Below are 15,990 nucleotides of genomic sequence, written 5' to 3'. Positions count from 1 at the left end.
CAGAATGTCGATTCCTCGGGTAGTTGAACTATTTCTCACGAGCAGACGACGACAAAAGGTACTCTGACGACAATAGACGACAACAAAGGGTGCTTTGGCAGCAACAGGCGATGGCAAACGATGCTTTGATGGTAGCAGACGATGACAAAGGGTACGTTTTCAAAGAGAGCTCTTGTTACAACAGATGGTGCGTTGTCAAAGGGTGATCCGCTGGCAACATAGGAGTTTACTGCTTAGGGCAAAAATGAAATGTTTGGACTTTTGAAGAGTTAAGATCATCCTCTTTTTTCTGGATGGAGGACATTTTTGTCCTTTTCTCGAACCGTCATTTCATGGCAGAAATGACAAGAAAGGGTACTTAAGTCTTTGCAACTACACCAGACTCGGATACTAAGTGATGCTGACACATAGGGGTGAGCAAAAAAACCACGATCCAACTAATCCGGATCGGACCGTACCCAACCGTCTAATTTTGGATCGTAACCAGTGGGTATGGTTCGATTCTTGGTTCTAATTTTTTAAAACCAGTGGGTACTGGTTCGGTTTCCGATTTCGGGTGAAAACCACCCAACCGAATCAGTCCTATATATAATATGAACTTATATGTTGTGGCTTTTTCTCTTTTTTTTTCTGTGGAATTTTTTGTTTGTTTGTGACTTTGAGGATAAGGTAATAGATTTCAGGATATCCCCCCCGGACTTCGTTTATATGTCAAACAGGCTCAAGGCCTTTGTGTACTTGTGGTTTGATCTTTGTGAAGTTTCAAGATATTATGGTTTATATGTTATGATTTTAGGATGTTCCATTTACAAAAAATGTTTTATTTTAAGATGTTTTGGAATGTTATGGTTATAGTCCCATTTACAAAAAGGTAAAACATAACTTCTTTGCAGAAAATTGGGTAAGCATTAAGACCGTAACTGGGATTCAACCGGAACCAAACTGGACCGGTGGTTCGGTTCTTGGTTGGATTCATGAAACGACTGGGTGGTTCACGGTTCGCAATTTGCAAAACTAGCCCCTAGCAGATGGTTTTCGGTTCTAGAATAGGAACCATCCATCTTGGAACCGATCACCCCTACTGACACACATGGGGATACGAGTCCCATGTGCTTATATACGTGGCATTCATTCGGACCTCGAACACGCACTCTAGCAAACCCTGCATCTTCAGGGGAGAATACACAACACCCTCCTTCTAGGCTCTCATGAAATGAATCGGCCCCAACAAAATCATCTTCCAGGCAGGCTAGCTATACCTTCCAATTGCTTGGTTTCACATTTCAACGGGAAGGTCAAACAGTCTTGTCCACAGGGAGGCTCGATGGTTCTCCTTGATTTTCATTGGCATACCAGGATGCCATCTAACAACAATAAGGGCTCTCCCTGCTACCTTTCATGCCCCGCTCTTAGTCAAATCCACAAATAGGTGGCGTGCGGTAAGATCAGGGCCCAGGGCACCACACCTTCTTGTAATAACACAGGTACTTGGCTTTCCCTGGCTTTCCCCTTTCCAAAACCATCTATCTTGACATTTCACAAGATGAGTTGGTGAGACCAGGACCTGTAAACAGGCCAATGAGGCTCGGGCCTCAGGGCCCATGGGCCCAAAAAAATTTTAGGGGCCCATTTTTAAGGCCCGAGCTCCCCTATTTTTATTTAATATAATATAAATATTTGGAATATTATATTTGTTTAATGTGAATGCAAATTTTATTGTTATTTTGATTCTTTAAAAAAAAATCAGAGGCGCTGCCCCCGAACTCCTACTATTAATAGGGGGCTCATTTTTTCCCTCGGCCTCAGGCCCCATAAAACACATGTACGGCTCTGGGTGAGACGAACGGCTTTGAGATGCGTTGCTGCCTACCAGCAACCGCCTGCATGAGAAAATGACCACATTAAAAAATATTAAAAATATTAATGTCGTGTCAGTCATGTTGTCAGCATGTCATGGTGTGTTCGTTTCGTGTCATTCATGGCACACACTTTAAATGTCGTGTCACTGTCATGTGACATAGAAAAGAAAGCTGGACCAAGTGTGGGTCGAACCTCCAACCCATGACAGCCCTAACCTTTTCGCCTTTTAGCCTCTATTTTTTTTCAAACGTGTTCAACGCTATCACCAGAGCCACTGAGTAAGCTTAGCAGCAGCAGCAGCAGCAGCAGAAGAAGAAGAGGAGGAGAAATGGCGTGCACCCATCTTCTTCCTTCTCTGGGGCTCCCTCTCAGGAGGGCCTCCATCCACGGCACTCCCCTCTTGAAGCTGGGCTTCAGCGTCCGAGTCCCATTGAGGCGGTTTTCCTCTGGTGGCAGGATCAGCATGAGCTTGCGGGCAGGCATTGTGGGCCTCCCCAACGTCGGAAAATCGACTCTCTTCAACGCAGTGGTGGTTATCTCTTAGTTCGTTGGTTTGGTGTTGGTGTTTCCTGAACGAGAAAAATTGGTGGTGGTGTTCATTTGTGCGGAATTGCTTGGTGTTCAAGTGATTCTTAATCGTTTCTTTTCGTTTCCCTTTTTTTCGTGTCCCCTCTTTGTCGACGGATGATATTTTAGTAGGTTTTATGTGTTAGTTTGTCGTCTGTAATTCTGACAACATTTTGTTGAAGTTAAAGATAATTGGGTTGCTTTGTTGCTGAATGAGATAAATTGTTTGTGGTTTTTTATTTTAGGGAATTGGTATTTAAGTAATTGAGAATGTCTTTTTTTATTTTTTATCTTTGTTTGAGGGAAATCGTTGGTGGTTTTGTTTCTAGAGAATTGGTATTTAACTAATTAAGAATCATTTTTTTCCTTTGTTCGTGGATGCTACTTTGGTGGTTTTTAGGGTCACAATTTGTATATTTAGAATGGCATTTTGATTTTGTAATTGTTTTCGTGTTGAATTTAATGGTTTTTTGATGAAGAATGTGTTTGCTTTATGGTTTTGGAAGCGGAATTTGTTCTTTATGAATTCATTAGAATGTTTACAGAATTGGTGGATATAGTTAATTCGAAAGGAAAAGAAGATGCTGGATATAGGCTTGTTTTGTGTAATATTTAAGTGGAGAAAGTGTGGAGGAGAAGTTGGCTTTTGGATTGGAGTTGGTTGTCCTCTATGCTAGTTATGTTGTGGTTGTGATGGCGATGGGTTTGCTTGTTATGGATTTCGTGTTAGATTGATAAGTGCAGAACGCATCAATGTGATGAATTGTTAATTTAAAAGAAGCTTGACGGAAACATAGTTTCAAGTTAAAATGGGCTTTATCTTTTTAATCAAATATTTTTCTTGTAATTCAATTATAAGATATTCTTTAAACAAAATTTTGCTTGTATGAATGTCTTTCTTCTTTAGCTAGAGAAGATGATCAATATGGGAATGCGCCATTGAGCTTAGAATGTGTTACTATGCTATGCTGATATCATTAATACTGGATCTGTTTAACTAATTAAGCACAAATTGTCATCTGAATCGCTTAGTCCTAATGATTATCAGATTATGTCTTTGTTCTGGCACTAGTCATTGTCCATAACATTTCCAACATGTGAACCTAACTGAAGTATAATTTTGAAGAAAATTTTAAAAAAAGGGTGCTCATTTATATTGTTCATGAACACATTAAGTACGTGGGTTTGATGACCACAAGCAAAAATTAGGTTTGCATCTCAAAGTATCTTTGTTATAGTGATAGGTTGTATGAACATAAGGCCTCGTTATTTCATTGACATAAAGTATTATTTTGCATTTGGTTGTCTTTTAATTGGTGTCACATAGCATACAGTTCCAATACCTTAAGCTTCATGACATTTACTAGTCAGTCGTGCTTAATAAATTTTGTAGACATTGCATGCTATCAGCTTGAGTCAAACTTGATTACATACTCGTCATTCTATGCATATATTCTGTTATTTGCATCTTTTACAAAATCCTTCTCATTTTGGGTGCTTGTATATATGCTGAGCCATTTTTTATATTGATATCTTCACATGCTTCACAAGAGTGCACTCATGTTCATATAAGGGCAAAAATACATGTAGACAGTGAACATTCACTTGCATGTCAAACATGCAGACTTCAACTCTAGCTTGGAATTTGCAATTTGAAATAAATAAGGCCACATAATTGATGCTAATTTTTTAATTATGTTTGTATATGTTTCATAAAGGGGCTTATATTTCATATTGCAGGTTGAAAATGGAAAAGCTCAAGCTGCAAATTTTCCTTTTTGTACAATTGAACCCAATGTGGGAATTGTTGCAGTACCAGATCCACGTTTGAATGTGCTTTCTAACTTGAGTAAATCTCAACGTGCTGTTCCAGCATCCATAGAATTTGTGGATATTGCAGGGCTTGTGAAAGGAGCTAGTCAAGGGGAGGTGACAACTTGTCTAACCTTATGAATTAGCTCCCAAAAATCTTGTCACGTAGAAGTTTTGCCATTACTTTCTGGGTTTTAAGGTCAAGGTGAATTTTGAAATTGCACTTGCATTCTCATGTTTATATAACTGTCTATTCTAGTCTGATGGTCTTATATAAACCATGAAGTCTTTTTATTACTTTCCAATTGCTAATATTCAACAATTGGAAGCAATACAAGCTTAAAATTTGTTACTTTTTTCACTCACGTAGGCTCAAAGCAATGTGAATATGTGCCTTATTAAAGAACAAGAACTACAAGTCTATCTGCTCTTGTAGTAGACTGGGACCCACTACTTCACACAATTGATCCACTATGTTCTCAGCCATTTAATTGTCCCTATGGAAAATCAATGCTATCAATGGAGGTTTGCAAATAAGGCTTCTTTCACTGTGCTCATGGAGTGTGAAAGGCGGTTGGGTTGGATATCTATTAAAGTGAATGAGGGTGCAATGATCCTTCTTTCTCTACTGACACCAATTTTGTGAAGTATCATAATTGAATAATATGTCATGTTATATATGTATGTATATATGAATGTATGTCTATATGCATCATAGTAATCAATCTTGATGATATTTGGAAAATATCATGATTGAATGGTTTTTTAATGCCAGCTGATGAAAATTGCAAAAAATCACGTGTTCAAGATATTTCCAAAATATATATCTCATGATATATCGCAATTAAATCATGACATTGTTGCGAAATATATCAACAAAAAAGGTGACGCAGGATTTTTCGCAGTTTCAATCCTAAAAGGACAATTTTGAAGTGACACAAATTTGGAAAAATATTATAATTTTTACAAAAAAAGTGATCTGATCCACAATTTTATTTTCAGTGATTTGGTTCAAAAAAGCCAAATCGATCAAATTTGTGAGATTTGGAATTTTTATGAAATATTTTTGTTTTCAAAAAGGTGAAAATAAGGTATTAAAAACATAAAAATAATCATTTTTATGCAAAATAGCCATTTTGGGAAGATGTAGCAAAAGCCTTAAATCGAGCTTTGTGGGTCCCGATGGGCCTTATTTTCAAACAAGGATTTATCGGGAATTTCTATAATTATTATAACATATGGCTTTCTTTAAAACATATATAGATAATTTGGGAAAATGTGAAAAATTCATGTGCTTTAGGGCTCATTTTTTATGGGATATATATATATATATATATATATATATATATATATATATATATATAGAGAGAGAGAGAGAGAGAGAGAGAGAGAGAGAGAGAGAGGTCTAGTGTGGATGTGCATATGATATCAATGAGTTGAAACGAGCAATATCTTATTGGTCATGTTTCTTTAAGAGAATCTAACCTTACAGTTATGATCTGCATGGTTTGTTTGGTGGGAATCGACTTTCAAATCATCAAAATCTGGTGTGTGTACAAATTTTTTTGGTGTTAAAAATTCAACGGCCAATGCCTAAATGCACCAAAATTTAGTGACTTAAACATAGGTACTTTTTGTTGAGAAAACACAATCCAAGGGTTGATCTGTAAGGAATTGACTATGTTGAACACATCTACAGGGTCAGATTGAGTCAAAACAACTTGCACTTTTCAACTCATTGATACCATATGCACACCAAAGACTTATCTATATATGTATATATAGAGAGTAATGCGTTCCTTAGGCCCTCTTTTTTGTTAGGTCTAGTTAGGCCCCTTCAAAAATCGTAGTTTTAAGTATTTTTTCTCACGTCTAACACTGTAGATGTGATCTATAGGTTTTGTTTAGTGGAAACCAGCTTTTGGATCCCCGGAGTCTGACTTGTATACAGGATTTTTCGGTGATCCAAAATCAATAGCTACGAAGGTACCCATTTTTTCTGGCTCATAAAATAATGTTTTTTTGTCGAAAAAACATGATCCAAGAGTCGATTTCCACTAAATCGATCATGCTGAACACATCTAACAATTCAAATCTTTCATAAAATGCTTAAAACCTATTAGGGAAGAATGGGGCAGAACGAGAAATGGGGCCTAATATGTTCAGATCTCATATATATATATATATATATATATATATATATATATATATATATATAGAGAGAGAGAGAGAGAGAGGACTCCACGAGGTTGATTGCAGCAGGGAAGAAGAAAATGGAGGAGAAAGGAAGGTAGGAAGGAGGAAGAAAGCGAGGAAGGTCTTTTGTTAGTTTTTTTTTTCTTTATTTTTTGTACTGTTTATTTAATTTTTAAATTATTATAACCTTTTTAATTAACCATATCTTAAAAAGAACTCCCAAAAAACTTTGTTGAGAAATTGTCGAGAATGATAGTGGTTATTATGGTATGCATGTGTATAAAGCAAGGTTGTAAGTATCATATCATTACCCGTATCGGTTAGGCCCAAATTAAGACCATATTGTATCGTAAAATATCATAAATTTTTAATAAAAAAATTAAAAAAAATCCAAAAAACTCAAGAAAAATAAGAAAAAATTCTAAAAAATCATCTCATAAAACAATGATGAATTGCACAAAATACAACCATAAAATCACATATGAAGCATTTATGTCTCTATGAGTTGCATAAGACATCATCAAACATCATCTATCTCACAAGAACAATGCATAATATTAAATCTTTGGTAATTAAGAACATGTCACAAGACTCATACTTTAATATTACATAAACAAAAATATTATGGCAATAGTTGCACTCGATTTTCAATCGGTTTTCACTCATTATTTGAGTGCATCATTGCCATACCAGATCATCTTATGTCATCTTTGTTGGAGTGTGGAGCCTGATTTTTACCTTGATATAAATCTTTAATTTTTGCGGATGGTAAGTTGGCAGGGGGCAATGCTCCCTGAGGCAATTTTTTTTTGAGAGTAGCTTTGTAATTTTACTCAAAATAAAGATATTTTACCTTAACCCATTTTCTTGACTAGAGAAGCCGGACCTCTGCCCATAATACCCATTAATGGCTTATCCATCAGAGTTTTGTACCATCCATCCTCTCTCTTGATGAACCATATCGAACGGGCACGATGGGGGTTTCTTAACCGCCGTCTCATTCTACATGCTCTGGTCTTTTGACCCACTCGAGCATCTTGCCTGTGAAGGCGCATAATTATCATTATGTGAATTACACACGTCATTGCACGTTCGAGGCAACCACACACCTCTCATCCTACTCACCGAAATACGCAACGTACCTGTTCAAAAGTACAACCACGATGAGAGGGGTAAGGATCTCTCGCAGAAAATCCCCCAACACATCTGCTTTACAGAAGTCCACAGTGAACTCATTCAAGTTCCAACTTATCATGCTCAAGTCCTTTAGACTGTCACGGGCATCTTGCCTATTAGGCGAACATCAGCATTACATGATTTCCTTAAAGTGTCAATACACGTTTCGAGGTTACTACAGACCTCTCATCCTGCTCTTCGTAGTCCAAACATATCGTACATGACTAAGAGTATGGCTACAAGGGGAGGAGCATGAATTTCTTAAAAGAAATCCATCAACAATAATCTCGTGAAAGAGAGAAGTGCGCCAACTATCTTAGTTTGACCAAAAAGCCTAGAAACTAGGTCTCACATCAGAAGTGATATAGCGTCGATCTAGCGATGGCACAGGTACCTCGATAGAACTGTCACCCAACTCATGCACATGCTCCTAGACAGGGTTATCTGAATCATATCGGATACGCGAACTGAAGTTGTAACACACTTCTCCCAAATACATCGATTTGGGAGATCCAACCGCTATCTCGCAAAAGGCTTTCGAAATCTATTTTACAAGTTGTACATTTTGAAATTAGGTTTTCACCTAAACCACCGTTTGAAGAATCGAAGTGTAACGTGAGCATCATGACTTTTAAAACAAATAAGCAAAACAGTATACACTATACACTCGAAGCTACACTCAGGGAGTGCAAGCTGGCAAGGGGCAAACCTGTGCACATTATAGTGTAATGGCAAATCGATGAGCAAGACTCGATGTGCGAAACTGCACCTTAAGCGTAAAACACACAAGCCATACACGAGGTATGAAATCATACCTTGACCATCGAAACACACAAGCAGACAAATACGTAAGCAACTCACGAGGTATGGGATCCTATCCTGACTAAGCAAGTGCAAAAGATGACTCGCGAGGCATGGAGTTGTACCTCGATTAAACGATAAGTGTAAGCAAGTAAAGGAGCATACAACCGAGATAAGATCACAAACAATAGTAAAGCATATGTGCAAAGTGCGATAGCAACGTAAGGACAAAACAACATATGCAAAAAGTGAGTACGAAAGCATAACAAGACGTAAAGCCATGGCGCAAAGCGCAGGGCAATCACAATCTGAAAGCTAGAAAAGAAACGAACAAGAACATAACGAAGGACCATGATTGCATCCTGGAGTTAAAAGGCATACAAGTAAATGTCATGTCGCATAAAGCGTGGGGCAATAGGAAACAAAAGACAAAAAGAAAAGTGTGAAGACGTAGAGGAGGACCAGGATTTGCATCCTGGAGTTAAAGGCATACATATACAAGTAAAGGCCATGGCGTAAAGCGCGGGACAACAGGAAATTAAAGTACGAAAAAGTAAAGAGGACAAGGATCGCGAAACCGCGTCCTTGAGTTAAAATGACATGAACTATAAAGACATGAATTAAAAGTCTGGGCACATATAGCGCGACGACAATAGAAAAGAAAAGTGCAAGGAAAGTAAAGAGGACAAGGTTCGCGAAACCGCGTCCTTGAGTTAAAATACATACGTATATATTTTATACGTATACATATATCATCGTCCTCTTTCATTCTTAGTTATCTTTCCTTATTTTAGCATTTATCCGTTCATTGTTCTTTTAAGCAAGAATCCCCTACCTTGAGGGGTTGTGGGTCCTCGTACGCCTGCGGCATAGGTAAGCACGAGCTGGAGCCACTAAGGCGAGCTGGATCCACCGTTCAACCTGCGATGCTTAAAACGTTAGTATGCAAGCCGAAAGCTAGAAGCGGGTTTGGTAACACCTGCAGTAGTACCGGACCACAAAGGTAGGCAGGGAGCTCAGCTCCCCTCAGAAAAGCAATAGAGGCAACAAGGCCTCCTGCAGGCTGCAGAGGTAGGAACTTTGTATCCTGCCAACAAGGGTGCCAGAGGCAGGGGCCTCACCCCTGCCTGGCAAAAAGCAGCAGAGGCAGGGAGCAGGGGCTCCCTGCCCGCCAGGAGAGAGAAGGCAGGGGAGGGAGCAGAGGCTGAAAAGATGTCATCATATGTCTGACCCGATCCATTTATATATTGGATCGAGTCCAGACCCAATTGGTGTAAATGTAAATTATCACGTTAAAGGGGTATTTCTGTACCCTAGGTTTATTTTACTTAATGTATTTAATAGAATGAAAGGGTAAGTCGATGATCGACAAAACCCCTTTCTCTTAAATCACTGTCCCTCCTCTCTCTCTCTCTTCTCTCTCTCTCTTTCTCTGTTGCAGGTAAGCGTGGAAGATCGAAGGCTCCTTTCTAACATGGTATCAGAGCAGCGTGACGATTGTGCGTGAAGAGCTGCCTTCGTTTCACGGTGGCTTGATTTCACGGTGGAGTTTTCACGGTGACAGTCGATTCTTTGGTAAAAGACTGTTTCTCTTTGGTAAAAGTGACTGTTTCACGGTGACAGTCGATTGTGACAGTCGATTTTTGTTCGATTTCACGGTGGCTCGATTTCACGATGGAGTTTTCACGGTGACAGTCGATTTTCTCTCTTTTCACGGTGACGGTCGATTTTTTCTGACATCTTTTCACGGTGAGTTCGTGATTCTAAATCTAAATCGACCCTTTCTGGAGATATTCACGGTGAGTTCGTGATTCTGTATCGACCCTTTCTGGGAACATTCACGGTGTGTTCGTGATTCTGAAAAATATATCTCTGATTTCGTGATTATGAATCTGTTGTTTCGTGGGTTCTGGAAGTATTACTGCTGTGTGAAAATATTTCTGAGTTCGTGATTCTGAAATTGCTGTTTTCGTGGGTTCTGGAACTGCTGTGCGTGATTCTAAAACTGAACTGATGTATCTCCCATGTTGGAACTGCTGTGCGTGATTCTAAAACTGTTGTTTTTTCGTGGGTTCTGGAACTGCTGTATCTTTGAACTGCTGTGCTTGAGAACTGCTGTATCTCTGAACTGCTGTGCGTGATTCCCATTTCTATTGATCTATACCTAAGTGTCAGCCGAGTGCCCTGTCAGTCGAGACCTCGACTGTGATATCCCTAAAACCCTGTTAGCCGAGTCCTCTGCTGTGAATGGATTCCTCTTATGGACAGTCATGTCTGTCCTCAAGCTTTCTTGGTCAGCTAGTCTCTGAGAAATTGAATAACTCCAATTTCTTAACCTGGAAAAGACAGATCATTCCATTTATAAAGAGTCAGGACCTCTCCGGTCATCTGGATGGATCTGTTCCACCACCTCCAGAATTCCTCTCACAAGAAAAGGCGGACGATAAAGGAGAACAATCTGTTGTTCTTCACAAGAACCCAGAATATGTTGCTTGGATGAAGAGGGATCAATCGTTAGTGGCCTACATCACTTCAACTCTCTCACAGGAAGTCTTTATTGCTCTTCCTGATGATTGTACGGCCAAGGAACTGTGGGATGAGTTAGTTCAGACGTATTCACAAATTTCTGAGGCAAGAATTATGTATCTTAAGCGTGAATTTCAAATGCTGAAGAAAGATTCCATGTCTGTTATGGAATACTTGAACAAAATGAAAGGCATCACGGACCAGCTGGCTGTTGTTGGGTGTCTTGTCAGTGAAAAGGATAAAGTACAACAAACCTTGAGTGGATTGGGGTCAGACTATCATGTTATGACGACTACTTTATTATGTTTGCCAGAACTTCCAAAGTTTGAAGATCTTCGTGCGAAACTATTGTAATATGAGATGACTCTAAAAGGATCTTCTGAAGATTCTCATGGGAATTCAGGAACACAAAATGTGCTGGCTATGGGAATGAGTTATGGCCGAGGACGAGGAAGCTCTTTTCGAGGAAAAAGAGGCTAAGGGAGAAACACCTATGGAGGTCGTGGCATACTTCCGACACCAAATATACAAGGACAAAGACCCATTCCCACTTGTTTTCTATGCAACAAGAAAGGACACATTAAAGCAAATTGTTGGTTTAATCCTCAAAACAAAGGGAAAGCTCCACAAGCAGAGGCTAGGAAGGATGGAGAAGTAAAGGAGTTGCTGTTGGCAGCCTTGGCAGGATTGAATATGAAGCAAAATGACAAAGGAATTTGGTATGTCGACTCTGGAGCAGCTACTCATGTCACAGGTGATGCAGGTAAACTCTTGACTCTTACACCTTATGTTGGTAAGAATAGCATAGTCACAGGAGATGGATCTCATCACTCAATCTCACACACTGGAAATGCCATTATACCAATGTCAGAGTCTTCTCTTAAACTTCCAAGTGTCATCCATGCACCTAATATTCAAAAGAACATTGTTTCTGTCTCAAAACTTGTTGATGATGCCAATGCTTCAGTTGAATTTACTCCCTCTTCTGTTTATGTCAAGGATCTTCACACGAGGAAGACATTCGCTGAAGGAAAACGATGGGGCAACATGTATATCTTTCAAGAAGATCATTCCTCCATTCATTCCGGCTATTCATCCTTGAAGCCTCACCAACGTCAATTTGTTGATTCTGGTTTTATATTCAATATTTCTGAATGTAATAAGCCAAGACTTTGGCATAGTCGTCTTGGCCATTGTGGTCGTCATTTTATTGAAAAACTTGTCTTGAATAATTTTATTTCTAAGTCCAGTCTGAGTTCAGAGGTCGTTGATACAAAGTGTTCTAGTTGTCTTTTATGTAAGAGTCATGTCTTACCTTTTGCTTCCATCAATAAAAGAGCTTCAAGGCCATTTGAGGTCATTTGTTCAGATGTCTGGGGTCCTGGCTCAATTACTTCTCTTTCTGGCAGTAAATACTATCTTATTTTCATTGATAGTTACTCACGTTATACTTGGATATTTTTTATGAAGCACAAATCAGAAGTTTTTGGATTGTTCCAAAGATTTCATTCTTTTGTTCAAAATCATTTCTCTACCAACATCCTCAATTTCCAGTGTGATGGAGGAGGTGAATTCTCCTCGAATGACTTTGTTGTTTTCCTTCAACATAATGGGATAAAGAGAAGAGTGTCTTGCCCGCATACACCTCAACAAAATGGGATTGCTGAAAGGAAGCATCGACATATTATAGAGACTGCAATGAGCATGATGCACGGGAGCAATCTTTCTGTATCATTATGGACTGAGGCTTTTCACTCCACAGTCCATGTGATAAATCGATTGCCCATGAGTATCTTAGAAAATAAGTCACCATATTTCTCTCTTTTTGGCATACAACCTGATTACCATGCATTACGTGTGTTTGGGTCTGTTTGCTATGTTCACATTGACAGCTCACTCAGACACAAGTTCCAAGATAAAGCCTTAAAATGCAGGTTCATAGGATATGCAGAAGACTACAAAGGGTACAGGTGCTATGATCCTCTAACTAAGCGTGTCAAGATATCAAGGAATGTAATTTTCGATGAGATGAACTTTGATGCTCAGGATGCTAATTCAACCCTTCATGCTGATAACTCAAGCCCCAACATTGAGGTATACTATCCATGGTTAAATTCAGAACTTTTTTCCAATGATAGATTAGACTGTCCAGAAACGGAAGAAACTGTTCCACATGTCTTGGAGCCAGCAAGGTATAAAGGTATTGTGTACACCCGGCGAGAAAAAGAGCCCTCATTCCCCCCGCGTACGAGTACGGATTCATCTTCACAGACAATGGATATCAAAAGATCCTCAAGGATTCGACATCCACTTGACAAGTGGATAAGTTATAAAAAATTTTCATTGGATTTTCAGTTGTTGTTGACATCCATAAGTAAAGAGGAAGAGCCCCTCATGTTCTATCAAGCTACGAGCTCTAGAAGATGGGTTGAAGCAATGAATGAAGAAATGGAAGCTTTACATGAATGTGGAACATGAGAGATTGTACCCAGGCCACTAAACAGAAATGTTGTTGGGTCAAAATGGGTGTACAAGATAAAGTATAAACCAGACGGGAGCATTGAAAGGTACAAGGCTAGACTTGTAGCCAAGGGATTTACACAAGAGGAAGGCCAAGACTTTGATGAAACTTTTAGTCCTGTAGTTAAAATGGGGACCATTCGCATTGTGTTGGGTCTAGCTATTAAATATGGTTGGCCATTGAGCCAGCTGGATGTAAAAAATGCTTTTCTGCATGGGGATTTAAAAGAAGAAGTTTACATGGAACAACCCACTGGATATGCAGAACGAGAAGCCAAAGAATATGTATGCAAGTTAAAGAGAGCACTCTATGGTTTGAAACAAGCCTCTCGTTCCTGGTTCGACAGTTTTTCTCTAGAGATACAACGGCATGGATTCTCTCGGTCCCTTCTGGATCACTCATTATTTATTCACAATCTACAAGGAGTCACTACTTTCCTATTAATATATGTAGATGACATCATCATCACAGGGAACTGTAAAAGTCACATTGAGCAGGTGAAGGCCTTGTTAAATCAGAGATTTAAGATGAAAGATTTGGGAGAGCTGCGATATTTTCTTGGGGTAGAAGTTGATAAAAGAAATGATACTCTCACCCTTACTCAGCACAAATACACGTTGGACATTCTCAGCAGAGCAGGCATGACAGATTGTAAGCCATTGACAACTCCAAGTGTCATTCATCAGAAACTGAGTTCAAAAGACGGGGACATATATGAGGATCCCACTAACTATCGCAGCTTAGTTGGCATGTTGCAATACCTGACTTTTACTAGACCTGATATAGTATATTCGGTTAATCAGGTATCCCAGTTTATGCATGAACCTCGTATGTCACATATGGAGGCAGTCAAACGTATACTTCGTTACCTGAAGGGTACAATTGGTGATGGGCTGGTATACAAGAAAAAGGAATTAGATCCAGGCGGGGGCCATGAGGGCCATGAGATCGTCACTTATGCTGATGCTGATTGGGCGGGTGATCCAGACGAACGACGATCAATATCCGGTTATTGCAGCTTCATTGGGCCAAACTTGGTATCCTGGAGCAGTAGAAAACAAAAAGCGGTTGCTAGATCGAGCACTGAGGCTGAATACAGATCCATGGCCACTGCCACGGCCGAGGCTACATGGATAAGACATCTCCTGACAGAAATGGGAGAACCGATTGCTCGGTCACTGTTGCTGTGTGACAATCAAAGTGCCATCAACATGTCCTTCAATCCCATTCATCATAGTCGAGCAAAGCACATTGAAATAGATCAACATTTTATTAGAAAAAAGGTTGAAGATAAAGAGATTGAGCCTATGTATGTGCCAACTGAAGAACAAGTTGCTGACATTCTCACTAAAGGGTTGACGAAGGACAAATTTTGGTGTCTGAAAAGCAAGTTGTACATGGTTCAGCACCATGCACAACTTGAGGGAGGCTGAAAAGATGTCATCATATGTCTGACCCGATCCATTTATATATTGGATCGGGTCCAGACCTAATTGGTGTAAATGTAAATTATCACGTTAAAGGGGTATTTCTGTACCCTAGGTTTATTTTACTTAATGTATTTAATAGAATGAATGGGTAAGTCGATGATCGACAAAACCCCTTTCTCTTAAATCACTCTCCCTCCTCTCTCTCTCTCTTCTCTCTCTCTCTTTCTCTGTTGCAGGTAAGCGTGGAAGATCGAAGGCTCCTTTCTAACAGAGGCTCCCTGCTGAACCTGCCACAACAGGACAGGGGGGGGGGGTAACACCCCCCTGTCGGAACACACATCGGGATAGGGGGCGCAACCCCATGTTGGGAAGGAGTCATGCAGGGGTTTTGCCCTTGCCAGCAGAAAGATCAAGGCAGGGGGCGAAGCCCCCTACCGGGAAACAAACAAGATGCAGGGGGCTTCGCCCCCTGCCCGAATACAGGAAGCAGAGGGGCTTTGCCCCTGCCGGGAAACCAAAGGAGGCGGGGGGAAAAGCTTCGCCCCCTGCCGACGTAACACAGGAGGCAGGGGGCAGAACCCTCTGCCGAGAAGCAACAGGAGAGCAGGGGGAGCTTCTCCCCCTACCGGAAACAACAAGAAAGCAAGGGGCCTCGCCCCCTGCCGGGACACAAATGCAGGGGGAGCTTCGCCCCCTGCAGGCAAGCACAAGGACAGGGGGAACATAGCCCCCTGCTGAAAAAGAAAGCGACAGGGGGTGGGGGCGGCCTGCCGACGAGAGGCGATGACAGGGGGCTCAGCCCCTCCTGTCGGTCAACCCTTCATAAAGGAGAAGAAGAGGGGAGGGTTTTACCTGAGAGTCGGGGGTTTTCCGGCGTGATGGACGACGATCGGGGTGAGGATGTCGAGAGCACCGCCGTGAGAGAAGAGAGGAAGAGGCAGTTACAGGGGAGGTCGCTGACAAGAGGTTATTGGCGATCGATAGTTGTCGGAACTCGGAGGTCGCCGACGACCGGCTTCCTGCAGCACCCGGGACGGAGCTGGGAGAGGAGGCAGAGGAGAGAGAGAGAAGGGGCGAGGGTTTTTGCCCCTCGCCCGAGAT

At 40.5% G+C, this 15,990-nt stretch overlaps 1 protein-coding gene across 2 annotated transcripts in view; it reads left to right on the top strand.

Moving 5' to 3' along the window:
- The first annotated feature begins 2,130 nt into the window (after nucleotides 1-2,130).
- Nucleotides 2,131-15,990, top strand: part of LOC149831169 (uncharacterized) — a 56,731-nt gene continuing 42,871 nt past the window's right edge. The window contains exons 1-2 of one of the 2 annotated variants that reach the window (XM_090011991.1): nucleotides 2,131-2,389; nucleotides 4,168-4,356. In XM_090011991.1, coding sequence (XP_089868117.1) covers nucleotides 2,189-2,389; nucleotides 4,168-4,356 — 390 coding nt within the window. In that variant the 5' untranslated portion in view covers nucleotides 2,131-2,188. Of the gene's footprint in view, nucleotides 2,393-4,167; nucleotides 4,357-15,990 lie in introns of both variants that reach the window. The other variant, XM_090011990.1, reaches the window with a different exon arrangement.

The sequence above is a fragment of the Nuphar pumila genome, chromosome 7 (assembly GCF_984573655.1).
Source record: "Nuphar pumila chromosome 7, dmNupPumi1.hap1.1, whole genome shotgun sequence".
Taxonomy (NCBI): Eukaryota; Viridiplantae; Streptophyta; class Magnoliopsida; order Nymphaeales; family Nymphaeaceae; genus Nuphar; species Nuphar pumila.
Note: the sequence above shows the minus strand (reverse complement) of the source record. Positions and strands in the feature narration are given on the sequence as shown.